Source organism: Lepisma saccharinum, unplaced genomic scaffold (genome assembly GCF_977018435.1).
Source record: "Lepisma saccharinum unplaced genomic scaffold, izLepSacc3.1 HAP1_SCAFFOLD_898, whole genome shotgun sequence".
In the NCBI taxonomy this organism is placed as follows: domain Eukaryota; kingdom Metazoa; phylum Arthropoda; class Insecta; order Zygentoma; family Lepismatidae; genus Lepisma; species Lepisma saccharinum.
Genome location: NW_028143554.1, coordinates 57145 through 71000, shown reverse-complemented (window position 1 = coordinate 71000; position 13856 = coordinate 57145). Strand labels below are relative to the sequence as shown.

At 36.8% G+C, this 13856-nt stretch overlaps 1 protein-coding gene across 1 annotated transcript in view; it reads right to left on the bottom strand.

Annotated features, from left to right (window-relative positions):
* Nucleotides 1-21: 21 nt before the first annotated feature.
* LOC145983425 (uncharacterized) overlaps nt 22-13856 on the bottom strand; it is a gene marked incomplete at its 3' end in the record, with an annotated part of 58928 nt that continues 45093 nt past the window's right edge. The window contains exon 4 of the mRNA XM_083116538.1: nt 22-712. Within this exon, the coding sequence (XP_082972664.1) occupies nt 22-712 (691 nt within the window). The remainder of the gene's footprint in view (nt 713-13856) is intronic.

Below are 13856 nucleotides of genomic sequence, written 5' to 3'. Positions count from 1 at the left end.
CTCCTTAGTGTGAATCCTCACATGCACTCGAAGAGTTGCTTTCTTGGAAAAATCTTTGTTACAAATTGAACACTTAAAAGGTTTCTCTTTGGTGTGAAACCTCATATGCATATAAAGGGTTGATTTCTGGGAAAAATCTTTGTTGCAAATTGAACACTTAAAAGGTTTATCTTTGGTGTGAACCCTCATATGATTATTAAGGGTTGATTTCTGGGTAAAATCTTTGTTGCAAATTGAACACTTAAAAGGTTTCTCCTTAGTGTGAATCCTCACATGCACTCGAAGATCTGCTTTCTGGAAAAAAGCTTTGTCACAAATTGAACAATTAAAAAGTTTAACTTTGGTGTGAACCCTTCTTTGTGTGTAAAGGTTATCTTCAAGAATCAATTTTCTCTTGCAAACTGAACGATTCAAAAACTTCTCCTTTGCAAAGACAATTGAATGAGCAAATAAATTTCCTTCATTGGAGAAAACTTGGTTGAACATTGAAGAGATATGTTGTTTTTCCCTGTTACAGTGCTTGGTATCTTTAATATCTGCCTTGGTTTTAGAGTATTTTGGTGAAGGTTCAGGTTTAAAGTTACCTTTTCTATTGACACATTCTGTATTGTCTTTTGCTTGTTCTTGATCACTTAATTTTCCTGAAGGTACTAGTGTAACTGACCTTGAAACATCTTGGCTCTGTCGTTGCATGTAGTTCTTGTTCAGATATCTGAAAAAAAATTGTCAGAGATTTACAGATCACCGAGAAGAAAGGATAGTAGAATAGACTGTCATTAAGGACATGCATTGAAACATGTAAATATGTTACTGGTTCAGTAATATTTTATTCAGCTTTTGCCAAATCTATTAAGGACAGTCAAATATTATTCACACGTTTGCAGTAGTTCACTTTAGGCTGGCCTTACAGCATATCAACAGAGTGTACATTGTCACTGCACTAGCAAGTGAATGAAGTGAAAATTCCTAGCTGGGGGATGTTTGGTGAAGTTTCAGGATATGTATGTATGGATTGATATCACTTATTAAATGGCACTACTTACATACTTTGTAGCACATACAGTATGTGTATGGTAGCATAGGTGCATCAAAGAGCGGAGGGTGGTCAGATCACACAGCTTACACAGCAAATTACTTTTTTTCACAATTTTATGATGCAAATTTTCTCATCCTTGTAGTATTTTCAAATAAGAGGATTCATTGTTTGGAATGGTACAGCAGCATGCATCAATTGTTGGAACTTATGATAACCTAATTCACGACTTACAAGTATACGTGAATATCAAGATACATACCCAATGAATGTATAGTGTTATTTAATAAGTGTGCCAAGAATAGTGCAAAAATTGAATCGAACTGATGGTCTTGCATTTACTCATGCAAAAGTGTGAAAACTGACAAAATTAATGGATGGGTTCACCTTCCACATAATCACAGTGAAGTTCTTTGTTTTGAAGTGAAAGTGGACATAATTAAATAAGTCTGTGGTTATCAATAATAATCGAGAATTGTTGAAGTTCTTTGATACCCTGAAAATACGTAACCTTGGCACGACACAATTTAGATACATGTGGCAAAAGTTAAACAATTTGTAGACGTTCATGTTCCACATGAAAATTCTTGCAACTAAGAAAAGAAGCGTTCCCTAACTAACTAACTCTCTAGCCTTCTTAAACCCGAAGGTTCATGGCTGCAGCAACACAGGCCTTCCATCTGTCCCTATCTTGAGCAAGATCTATATACTCCTTTCCATCCCTACAGATTTCCTTTAGGTCCATCTCAACGTTGTCCCTCCATCTTCATCTTGGCCTTCCTACAGGTCTCTTACCATCAGGTTTCCCAACAACAATCCTGTAAACTCCTCTTTCCTCTCCCATTCGTGCCACATGGCCTGCCCACCTAAGTCTTCTTGATTTAATTATTCTAATAATATCTGGACATGAAAACAAATTATGTACTTCTAAATTATGTAACCTTCTCCACTCACCTGTCTCCTCATCCCTTTCAGGTCCAAATATTTTCCTAAGGATCTTATTTTCAAATACTCTTAATTTTATGTTCCTCTTTCAATGTAAGGGACCAAGTTTCACACCCATATAATACTACAGGCAAAATTACTGTTTTGTATATTTTAACTTTTAGTTTCTTAGATATTAAACGAGAAGACCAAAGTTTATGAAGAGAGAAGTAACATGCATTTCCTGAATTAAGCCTACTTTTTATTTCTTCTTTAATATAATTTTCACTTGTTAATATTACTCCTAAGTATTTGAACTTGGAAACTGGTTCAAACGAGTTGTTATTAATAATTAGATTTTAATTATTACCTAACACTTGGTTTTAGCCTGTAAGCATATATTTAGTTTTCTCTTTGTTAACTTCCAAACCTATCTCTTTAGCAGTTTTGAAAAATATTTTAGCATTATTCTTAATTGTATTTATATCATTCCCCAGTGAGTCTACATCATCTGCACATGCTAACAACTGACTCACACCATTTAATTTTAGTCCTTCTTTAGTTTCTTTTACCTTCCTAACAGCATATTCTAAGGCAAAATTAAAGAGCAATGGAGATAATGCATCTCCTTGTATTAACCCACCATGAATTGTAAATTTGCCAGACACATTAATACCCACACAAATTTTACTTTCTGTTTCACTGGTGCATACTTTTATCATACTAACAAGATTCTTAGGTATTCCAAACTCGACTAATATATTATATAATTTATCTCTTTTGACCGAATTATATGCTTTTTTGAAATCAATGAATAGCTGAAGGACATTTTGATTATATTCCCACTTTTTTTCAAGTGTCTGTCTGATGTGAAAAATTTGATCTGTTGTTGATCTACGTTTAACTCCACATTGATAATCACCTATAATTTCATTAGCATATGCGGTTAGTCTTGTTAAAAGAATGTTAGATAATATTTTATATGTTGTTGAGAGTAGAGAAATTCCACGGTAATTATTGCAGTTCATTTTATCACCTTTTTTAAACACAGGAACAATTATGGATTCTTTCCTCTGTTGAGGATTTCTTCTTTATTCCATATTAAACAAATTAATTTATGAATTTGACATATTAACAAATTTCCACCATTTTATTTATTTATTTATTATCCTGCGCACAACAGGCATCTGCCCTTTTACAGTGAACAGTAAATGTCTTACATAGGATTTATACACATAAAAATAATATTTATACACATTTCAGATATAAAAAAAATACATATAGAGGTTATATATATCGTGGATAAAAAATGAATCAAACCTTACACAATTACATTCATATATGTATGGGTATATATATAGACAAAGAAGGTAAAATAATAATAATAGTAATAATAATAATAATAAATAAATAATAATAAAATAATAAAAAATAATAAAATAATAATAAAAATTAAGTAAGAATGTTGTCCATTCAATAGCGTTTAAATTCAGAGAATTTAGCAAATATGTCCAAGTTTATGCCCCTCTCTAACCATTCATTATGCAAGCTACACATTCTTCGCAGGGGAGCCATTTCTGTGGATTTTGTACGGGGGGGGGGGGGGAAATTTTTATTGTTCCCTAATTAGAATCTTACCTCCCTGAAAACATGATGAACCAATAAGCATTCATTAATTAGGATGATTACATTTTATTTATATTGTTTAATGTGCATTATTTAAAATTGATCTATTCAGGAGAAATTTACTGTGGTAAACATGGTTAAGAAGTAGCAAACCACTCTGTCGTTACAACTACTGGAAGCAACATGACTTAGCTACAAGCACACGTCTAAAAGCATAAACCTGAAGATAATTTTGTAATTTGTCCTGGAAGTGGGGGGGGGGGGGTCATGGACTATTGTATTTGCATGCCAGAACATATATACATAATTATTGGGTATTAACCAAAAATGCACGAATAGTGCAATGTTAAAATTAATTATTTGTAAAGAGCAACTGGGCAACAAAATTTCAGCAACTTGTTGTTTCTCCAAGTTTTTTTTTTTTATGTTCCCTATATAAATCACACCCACTGATTTAAAAAATGCCAATTTCCGTAATATGGCATGGATAGTTATCTGTAAAATTAACCAAATACGTTTGAGTAATTTGCATATATACTAGCATAAATAGTATCACAAAGAAAATTGTCCAATAATGTAATAACAATGATCGATCCATATAATTTGGATATTGTCTGACAGAATATAATATACGATTAGTTACCACAACACTGAATTGGCATTCAAGTATCTTAGTATGTTAGAAATGCAGATGTGGTAGTATTTTTCTTTTGTGGTGACTATCCATCACCAAGTCCCACATATAGTCCCATCTGCCTTGATACTGCGATTCCATGTTCTGCATATCTTGATGGAATCGTTCTCCATGTTCTTGACTCACATCGCCCAAATCTGGTCTAAAAAAATCCAAATGTGAGTGAGGGTAATGCAACTTGATTGACATTCTGCAACCTAAGGTATGAAACGTATCCAGTAAATTCTGGATCAGTTCACTGTAACGTGGGCTCTTGTTGTAACCTAGGAAGTTATGCACAACATCACAAAATGCTTGCAAGGCACTTTTTCTACAGGTGTCATTTTGTTTTCCAACTCTGTGGATTGCAGCATCTGTCTGATCTGAGGTCCAGTGAATACCCCACCAAATACCATTGCTTCAGATAAACGTGGAAACATGGACCCCATATGTTGCAAAGCACTTGATTGTTCATCCAACGCTTTCACAAACTGTTTAGCTATTTTCAATTTAATGTGGAGAGGAGGCAGTAAGATCTTCTTCCTGTCAACAAGAGGTTCATGTAGGACATTCTGTTGTCCTGGAAGAAGTTCGTTCCGCAAAGGCCACTGTCTTTGGATATAGTGTTGCCCAGTTGCGCAACTGTCCCACAAACAGAGGAAGCATGGATACTTTGTGAATCCTCCTTGGAGTCCTAGTAAAAACCCCAGCATCTTGAAATCACCACACATATCCCACTCGTAGCTATAGTACTTGATCTAGCAGCTGTTTAACATAGTTCTCCTTTAATATAACAGAGTGGCCAACAGGAAGAGAGGGATATTTGTTGCCAATGTGCAGCAACACGGCCTTGATACTGCTAGTTCAGCTATCTATGAAAAGATGCCACTCAGCGGAATTGTGCACTATTCCAATTTCATAAAACAGGCCACTGATGTCCCTGCAGTAACAAAGATTCCCATTGCTAATGTAGTATGGTGCGAATGTCTAGTGCCGTGTCTTTTTTGAGATCTTGCAGCTGCTATCCAATAAATTCCACTCTTGCAGACGGATGCAAGGAGCTCTGCTTTCAATTTTGGTAATTCCAGATCACGAATCAGGTCATTGAGTTCCTCCTGAGTTGGAAAATGAGGTTTCTTGATGGAATCATCATAGTCACTCTCACGGTCACTGTCGGACACAGGTACATGCAGTATTGGTGATGCAGAGTCTTCTGTGTAAGAGGCAGGTGGTTCCTGAATAGGCAAATCTGGCCCATGTGTGACAGGTACAATTGACGATGGGATATCTGGGTACTGGATTCTACTTCGTGTTTTCAATACTTCAACAATGACAAATCAACCATGCAAAAGTAGCAATTGTCTCTCCAAATTCTGGGAACTGCAAAAGGCATGTTTTTCCAACATCCTCGTAGCCATCCTAACAAAGTTGATTTACAGGAACCACAGATGTCCTGGTCACCCATCGGCACTCCAAAGTAAGCATTATACACTGTGTAATACTTGGTGCCAGGTGTTATGTAGTGCTGCTTCTGCTTGGGAGCGATTTAATATCCACAAACATAACAGTAGGAACAGTGACGTGCACTGAGGAGTAGCTAGTCTAGCAGAGATAGATCAATCAATCTCACATGTCTAATTATTTTCAAATCACAATATTTATTGTCTTAAAGCCACAGTTCAAATGCAACATTTTTTGTCCAAGGGCTTCTTGATCTTCAATGTGATCACCTGGCTCTTTCTCCCCCTCACCAATTCCAGGTAAAGACAACCGCCCAAAGGGAAAGGAAAGATTTCTGCCTGTACCTCCCTCGTACCCTTTCCCCCCGCTCCAATGGTTGAAAGCCCGTGCTTTCAGTTTCTGCAGTTTATCTCCTATAGGACCGATAAGGGAATGATTTCCCTTTGATTCCTTTGTAAATCCCCTAAAAAAAACTCAGGGGAAAATTTTCTGCATTACTTATGTTCTCTGTATTTATGTAACCTTTTACTCATTGTACAATATGAATGTATGGGATGTAGTTTCATTTGTATATGAATGGGAACATACTTGTATTAGGTGCAGACAAAAATGTTAGTTTCTTTTTTTTTTTTTCAATATGGAATATATAATGATTAAATAAATATTTGCTCATGCTCTCTCTCTCTTGCTCTCATTTTAGTAGTTTCTTTCTAAAAAAATACAAATATTTTGGCCTCCAATAAAAAAATGGGTAAGCTAAACAGTCATAAATACAGATTTATTAATTTGGGCAAGAAAACGTGCATTCTAATTGTTGTTGTTGGTTTGGTTTATTTTACTTCACTTTTCTGCCACATTTGGTTATCGTGGAAATGAGGATGAGTGATGATATAATAAAATTGATGAAGGGACCTCACAAAGAACAATTCAGGCCGGGATTCGAAACCCGAGATGAGCGTGCATTCTTGTTCCTGTCTGTTGTACCCTGCAGTGAATAATTTGGAATGAAAAATGTATCCCAGAATCAAAAAGCCAAATTAATATCATTGAAGAAAGTAGAAAAAAGTGTGTTTTCTTACCTGTTAATCTCCTCTAATATATTGAATTTTTGCCACCTCCCATCGCTTTTTCTAGCTGTATAGATTTAATCGCAATACGTAGCTAATGAGCTTACGGAAGTCATGAGTGACAATCATAAACAGAGAATTATGGACTCCTGATTTCACAGTGCCCTGCAGATGCACTGCGAGGAAATTATTTGTATTTCACCCCCTTTCTTTAGTTGCCACAGTAGCTCAGTCGTTAAGGCATCTGACTACCATGCGAGAGACCCAGGTTCAATCCCGGCAGGGGAAACCGGGATTTTCTCAACCTGTTTAAGAGGCTCCAGAGCACCGACCAGCATCGTATAAAGTAGGTACAAAGTAGGTACCTGGAGGAAACTCTGGGGAGTAAAGGCAGCCAGGGGAGTGGTGCTAATCACATCACCCCATCAAGAAAGTGTGGGGCCCTAACCCCACACCCCGTATACGCCTTCATGGCGTGGTGCAAAGCACAGGGGTCCACTTTACTGTTTACTTTAGCATTGCTTTTCCATCACTTTACCTAATTTCTGCCATGACGATGAACGTTGATTAAATTAAACTGATGAAGAATGGTTACAAAGGAACACTCGTGCACAAGCCAGGGCTCGAGCCTGGATCCTTCAGTAACAAGATAGTGAGATGGAGAAATTAGGGAAATCAAGCAATGCAATTTTTTTTAAAAAAAGTTAATCATATACGAGGATGGTGTTTCAAAAAATGCAACTGAAAATTGCCACTGAGGAAAATGCAGTTTACTTTACCGATACCCACGTATCCGAATGGTTAGCGATTTCCACTCATCTTTGTTGTCGGCCGACCTCCGTGGGAGAGTGCAAGTCACCCCGGATCGTTACCTGGTGGAGGCACATAGTGGTTCAGATCCCACTTTAAACTGTAGGTCCAGTACCGATTAGCTATTATGTACATAAAGTGGACTAAAACACTAAATCAACCAAACACACGGAGTGGTTATCACTGCACGCAACGACACCAGGAGTTTCGGGTTCGTACCCTGACCTCAGCATGGGTGTTATTTGTGTTTGTCTTTTCCTTAATTGTATTGTATCATCTTCGCGATTAACCAAATGTGTCGGCGATGCTAAGTAGCATAAATCAAATCAAATCATGATTTATTGTTTGATTCGGTTTGTTTTACTTCGCTTTTCCTCCACTTTTGGCTAATCGTGAAGATGACACGATAAATTGATGAAGGGACAAACACAAATAACACCCATGCCTAGATCGGGGTTCGAACCTGGTATCTCTGGCTTAGTAGTCAAATCAACGTGTTTTGGATTTTCGAAAGGGGGTGGGATTAATGTGTACTTCTTTTCAGTAGCCGGTCCGTGTGGTAGAGTGGTTAGCACATCGCACTATGATGCCAGGGGTCCCGGATTCGAATTCTGGTCTGGGTATGGATGTTTGTGAGTGTTCATTCATCAGTTTCATCATATCATCACCCATCCTCATCATTGCAAATTAGCCAAAAGTGGCACAAAAAGCAAAGTAAAATAAAGCAATTCAATCAATCAATCAATTATTTTCAGTAGTTCTTTCTCATTTTGCAAGCATTTCCTTTCTTTGACGTTCTATTTTTAGGAATACTGAGCCCCAAAGGGGGGGGGGAGGGGGGATTATGACCCACACCAACCTCCCTTGGGCATGCCACTGGTTGCTACCCCAAGTGTCAACATCACCGCATGTCACTGAGAAGGAATCAGGCCATGCCTATCGATTTAGTATAAAATGATACAAAATATAAGAAAATCGTAATAACTTTGAATTGGTCCACATTAGAAACAAAGTAATTACAGATTTGAAATCAGTGTGAAAAACTGATTCAAAAACAATTAAAATACAATGAGGAACATTTTCATGTCGTTACAGTCATTAGATTATTAAAGGCAAGTCTTTATAAGATTTTCTAATTTGCTATTGATTAATAAAAATTATTGTTTGATCATTTGCACAACCCTAAGGCAAAACAAATATTGTAACTGGGTTATTCTGGTTATATGTCTTCATCGGGATTGTTTAGGGCCCGATCTATGATCAAAGTTATATCGACCAGAAAACCCATTACATGTTGGACCATTTGTTCTGGATTGACGCATATTGGTTTATTACTAAACATTTAGCACAAGCCATGTGGTTATTTCATCTAAAGTCAGACACACATCTGGGATGTAATGATCCCACTGTAAGTCAATGAAATTGTTACTACCCAGAAGCATCCATGACTGTACTCTGGAAAAGTAAATGTCAAAACAGAGTCTGGTTACATTCATTTATTAAAAAGGTGAATGTGTCATTCAGGATCTTCATGGAACATGTTAAAGTTTCTTTCAGATTAATAAAATATTGATTTGTATCAGTGACCGAATGCATGCTGGTCCTTGAACAACGGCAAATTCTACAAAAGTTGAGAGTATTAAATAAATATTTGTATTTTTTGTTACATACTTCTTGGCACCTTTGGCCAATTGCATTCATGAGGCGAATGATGATTGGATAAAATCGATGAAGTAATAACTATGACATATCACAATTTGAACCCAAAAGCTTTTACATAAAATGACCTGGGTTCCAGTGTTGTAGAAGAAGGGAGGATCCAATACTCCAATCACTTCTCTGGTCACAAAAGGGAGTACGTTATCAAGAAGGTATGTGCAAAGTGAAAGTGACAGTGAGAATTTTAGCATTGCTGCATTCTACTACGCAAAACTGTCAAATTACATCAGTGAGCATTTTTGTGCTCAACACACACAGAAGTTTGAACTAACTCATAAGTTGCTTTGCGAAAGAAGTATTTCTGTGTTGCATAATAATGTGCTCGTTTTGGTTAAACCAGATGCTTGTGTTCGAGTTCGAGCTGGCTTCCTTGGAACAATGTTGTCGATTGATTGATCTATTGTTGTTTAAGCACCTAATTATTCATTTTCATTTCCATTAGTATCGAACTCACCCATCAGTAACGCTGTCAGTATTGTTTCTCAAAATGGCTACTTTTACTGGTGTGGAATGTGCTCACTGTGTGTTTTGGTTTCACGAGATGCAATCAGCAACTGCAGTGCAACGTAAGTTTCGTGCAGAGTATCGTAAGGCACCTCCTAGCAGGCCTACAATTTACTCTTGGCACCAAACCTTCGTTGAGACTGGTTGTTCTGTACGACATGGAAAATCACCTGGATGGCCACAAATACTTGAAGCTGCTGTGGAACAACTCAGAGAACGCTTTGCCCAGAGTCCTACAAAATCATCACGGTGTGCATCACGTGAGACTGGCATTCATGTAATACATATACATATAAGACATATAAAGATACAAATTGACTGTAAATGAGAATTATAGAGAGAAGTAGCTCATCATGTAAATATTCTTATTCCATGTATCTTGTGTTTGAATAATATATTAGTTTAGACATCTCCATTGGAAGGCATCTTTGTCTACAAAGAACCCTACCCTGATGATATTCTAGCTGAGGTTTACGATTAAGATTTATGTACCTTGCACCAAATAGAGGTAGCAACCATTGTTAGTTTGTATGGCTTCGAGATCAAGCATTTACGTAATACGTGCGAACGAGTTGGTTGTGGAATGCCACTGAAAAGAAGTACACTTTCTGCAGGGTTGTGGAAGTTCATGAATGTGTTTTCTATCCTTTTTAGCTCGAATTCATGATTTCTTTCTAGGAAAATATATCTCCGACATGCATTTGACGTTGCTTTAATTTCCTTCCTGTACGTATCGGATGTCTCATGCGTTTGATGACGTAACACCCTGTAAGTGTTTCCAACCACAGTTTTTTAACTATGTTTGCCTAATCTAAGCAACCTAATCTAACCTTACCATAATGGTGTGTGGGGCTACTCTGAATGGTTTTTGGGGCTACCCGTGGATGGTTATTAGATCGTACATGATTTTTGGGGCTATGGGAGAATGGTTTGTGGGGGTATCATTAAATGGTTTGTGGCGCAATGCGATCACGAACCACAATTTCAAACCAGGGGAAAAAATACGAAATTAGTAACATGAAAGTAGGTATTTTTCAGTTAAGAAGCTTGGAAACACTGCATACCATCAACAAAACACAAGCACGACGCACGATGAACCATTACTCTCGCGCCATATTGTATGTTAGGGAAGCAAAATAAAACGAACAACAATAAGTACTCGTAATGTGAAAAATGGACATTATTTCCTTGAGAAATTCATAATAACACCTTAAAGAATGTTCCGCGATGCAGAATACAAAATAAATAAGTTATAGGTGTATTCACCCGATCGAAGTGGTAATGATTTTTCATATTCTGAGGTAGCTTCTGATGCCACTTTCAAATATCTGCCTAAACTACATTTTTGGACATTAAGAAAAGATACCTAAATATTTTAGGGTATCTCTTAAGCTATGGCTTGACAAATATTTTTTTTTAACAATATAGTGCATATGTATGTTGGGATCCAAATAAGGGCCACTAATAGGAACTGTTAGTTTCATAGCAAACAGATATTTTGGAGGATTGATACAGTATTCCATTTGGATGAAATCAGTCAAGACAATTAAATATGTCAGCCTTATAATATTGACATGGTTAATATACCGAGGAGATATTTAAACTTGAAACATCCACAAAAATAATGGGAAAACACAAACTGTGAACAAACTGTATGAAGCAGAATTAAAAGTGTGTTTGCAGCTACTGTATGTTGTATAGTAGCTATACTCTGGTGCAACCTATCTTGACAGTGATGTAGTAACAGCATTGCAAACTTCCATCGTTGATACTTTCACTGTCTGCACTAAGAAAAAAGACAAACAAGGGAAAGAATTTCAATAGTTTGAAATGGAAGAGAAGGAAGTCCAACATGTCGCAATGCGAGGTTTCTTTTAGAATGGAATCATGTAAAATAAAGAGCAATTAAAACAAGCACGATGTATAAATACAAGGAAATGAATGGAATCGGATAATGAATACCAGATGGCAACGCGCCTTTGAACGGAAAGTTCGGGAGGCTTGAGCACAAAAATATAGTTCCTTAATGAAAACACGTTACAGCATATACAGAGCATATAAATGTGTTAAAAATATTAGATACTTAAAAACTTGTTGAAATGTAGAGTATTTGGCACCATTATTTTGTTACAAGTCAAAGTTAAAATTATATATACTGCTCAGCAAAGAAGAGAATACCACCGGAAAATATGCGAACTAAAATCCACCCCAACTTGTTTCCGTCGCGGTGAACGGCAGCAGACGAGAATATGGGGGAAATTCTTCTTTTCCTCTGCTCTCAAATGGCACGCTGTTGCCATGATGCCTCACAGCTGTTCTCTGACAGACGAAATTCTGGCGGACCTGCCGCAAAATGCGACGTTCAGGATGGTCAGTGGTTGAAGAAGTATGGATAGCGTTCGTGACGATTCCCGATTTAAATAATTAATAACAATAAAATCTATTGTCATGGTTGTGATTCTTACTATGCGAAAGTAAATATTACCATATAAGAAACAGATTTTATCTTCAATTTAATTATTAATTATAATTATATCCTTAGAGACAGTGGCGGTGATTGGGGGGACCAGGCCAGAGGTGCTAACTTAAGATAAGTTTGGGGCGGTAAGGTTCGCATAAACAATATTTATGTAAATAAATAACCCATCAAATATACACACAGCTTACATTTTAAAAAGAAAGACTACCCGGAAAATTAATTTCTTTCTTTAATTTCGAAAGCACTTTTTTTACTGTTGGCACTTCATGTTCAACCTTATAAAAATTACCAATACAGGGTGGCTACAAACAAGCAGAAATGAAATTCCCTGACTTTTCTAGGTTTTCCAGGACAAAATTTACATTTTTCCCTGACAATTACAAACTAAACAAAATCGATGTTTTTCCAAATGGAAATAATAAACTATACAGATCCACGTATGGTTTTGTTAAGTACCAATATTATCTTCTATGAAATTGACTTAATTTCTCTATTCTCTATGATTTGAATTCAAGCTGCAAAATAGTGAATTTGGAAAATTATTACAATTCACAAGCTACGGAAGGATTACGGAATTTTGTCATACGCAGTAAGTTTAAAATAAAATACTTGATTATTTTTAAAGTTACGACTAAATGAGATAAGAGTGAAGAGAGATTGATTAATAAATACAGTTTGTAATTTATCAGTCTCCTTATACATTCTCGGTATTATATGTTGATATTTGCACTGAGGTTAGAACCCTCTGCTTGCAAGAACCATGAGTGCGGACTCAGTTTTCAATGCATAAAGCTACTTCTCTCTTCTATGTAAAGCAAACAAATTAACTCTTGCATATAAGTGAACTGAATCGAACAAAATAAAGTGTCATATTTCCTTACATTATCAATGGGATTTCTGGTTCAGTACAGTATATCCAAGTGAAGTACTGTGAAACTCACAACATGCAGTTATACCATTATTGCTGACGAAAAGGGTATGTAGGTATTAGAAATTTAACGCAAGGAATTTATAGAATTGCATTGTATAGGTACCTGATTTAGCTAACCACACATTAAAACAGGAAAACACTAATAATAAAAGCTTCTGAAAATTCATATACGAGGGGCATCCTGAAAAAAGCTCCAATGGTGCCTATACACAACACTAGTGGTCGGAGAGCGACACACACAAATGCAGGCAGGAAGAAGTGGCATGTAGCTATAATCTGGTACAGTTGCAATACAGCCGTTTTAGGACAGTTTTAGGTTAAAGATTGCAGCTCTCACACAGTCTCCCACCGACTACGATGTAGCCTACATTGCACGCACAGAATTTGGCACAGAGCCACCAGCAATCGTGTGAGGTGTGCAGATTGGACGTCATGAGTGATAGTATGGTCAGACGATGGTGCAGACAATTCACGGAAGGCCAATCGAATGTGAACAACCCCATACAGCTGAGTACACACGGGCCCTTTGCATCACTTCAGGTGAGAGATCTTGGACCACTCCTCCCTGAACAGGCCTGGCCTTGAATGTACCGAATTTCATATCTTTGCTTAACTGAAGAGGTTTCTGG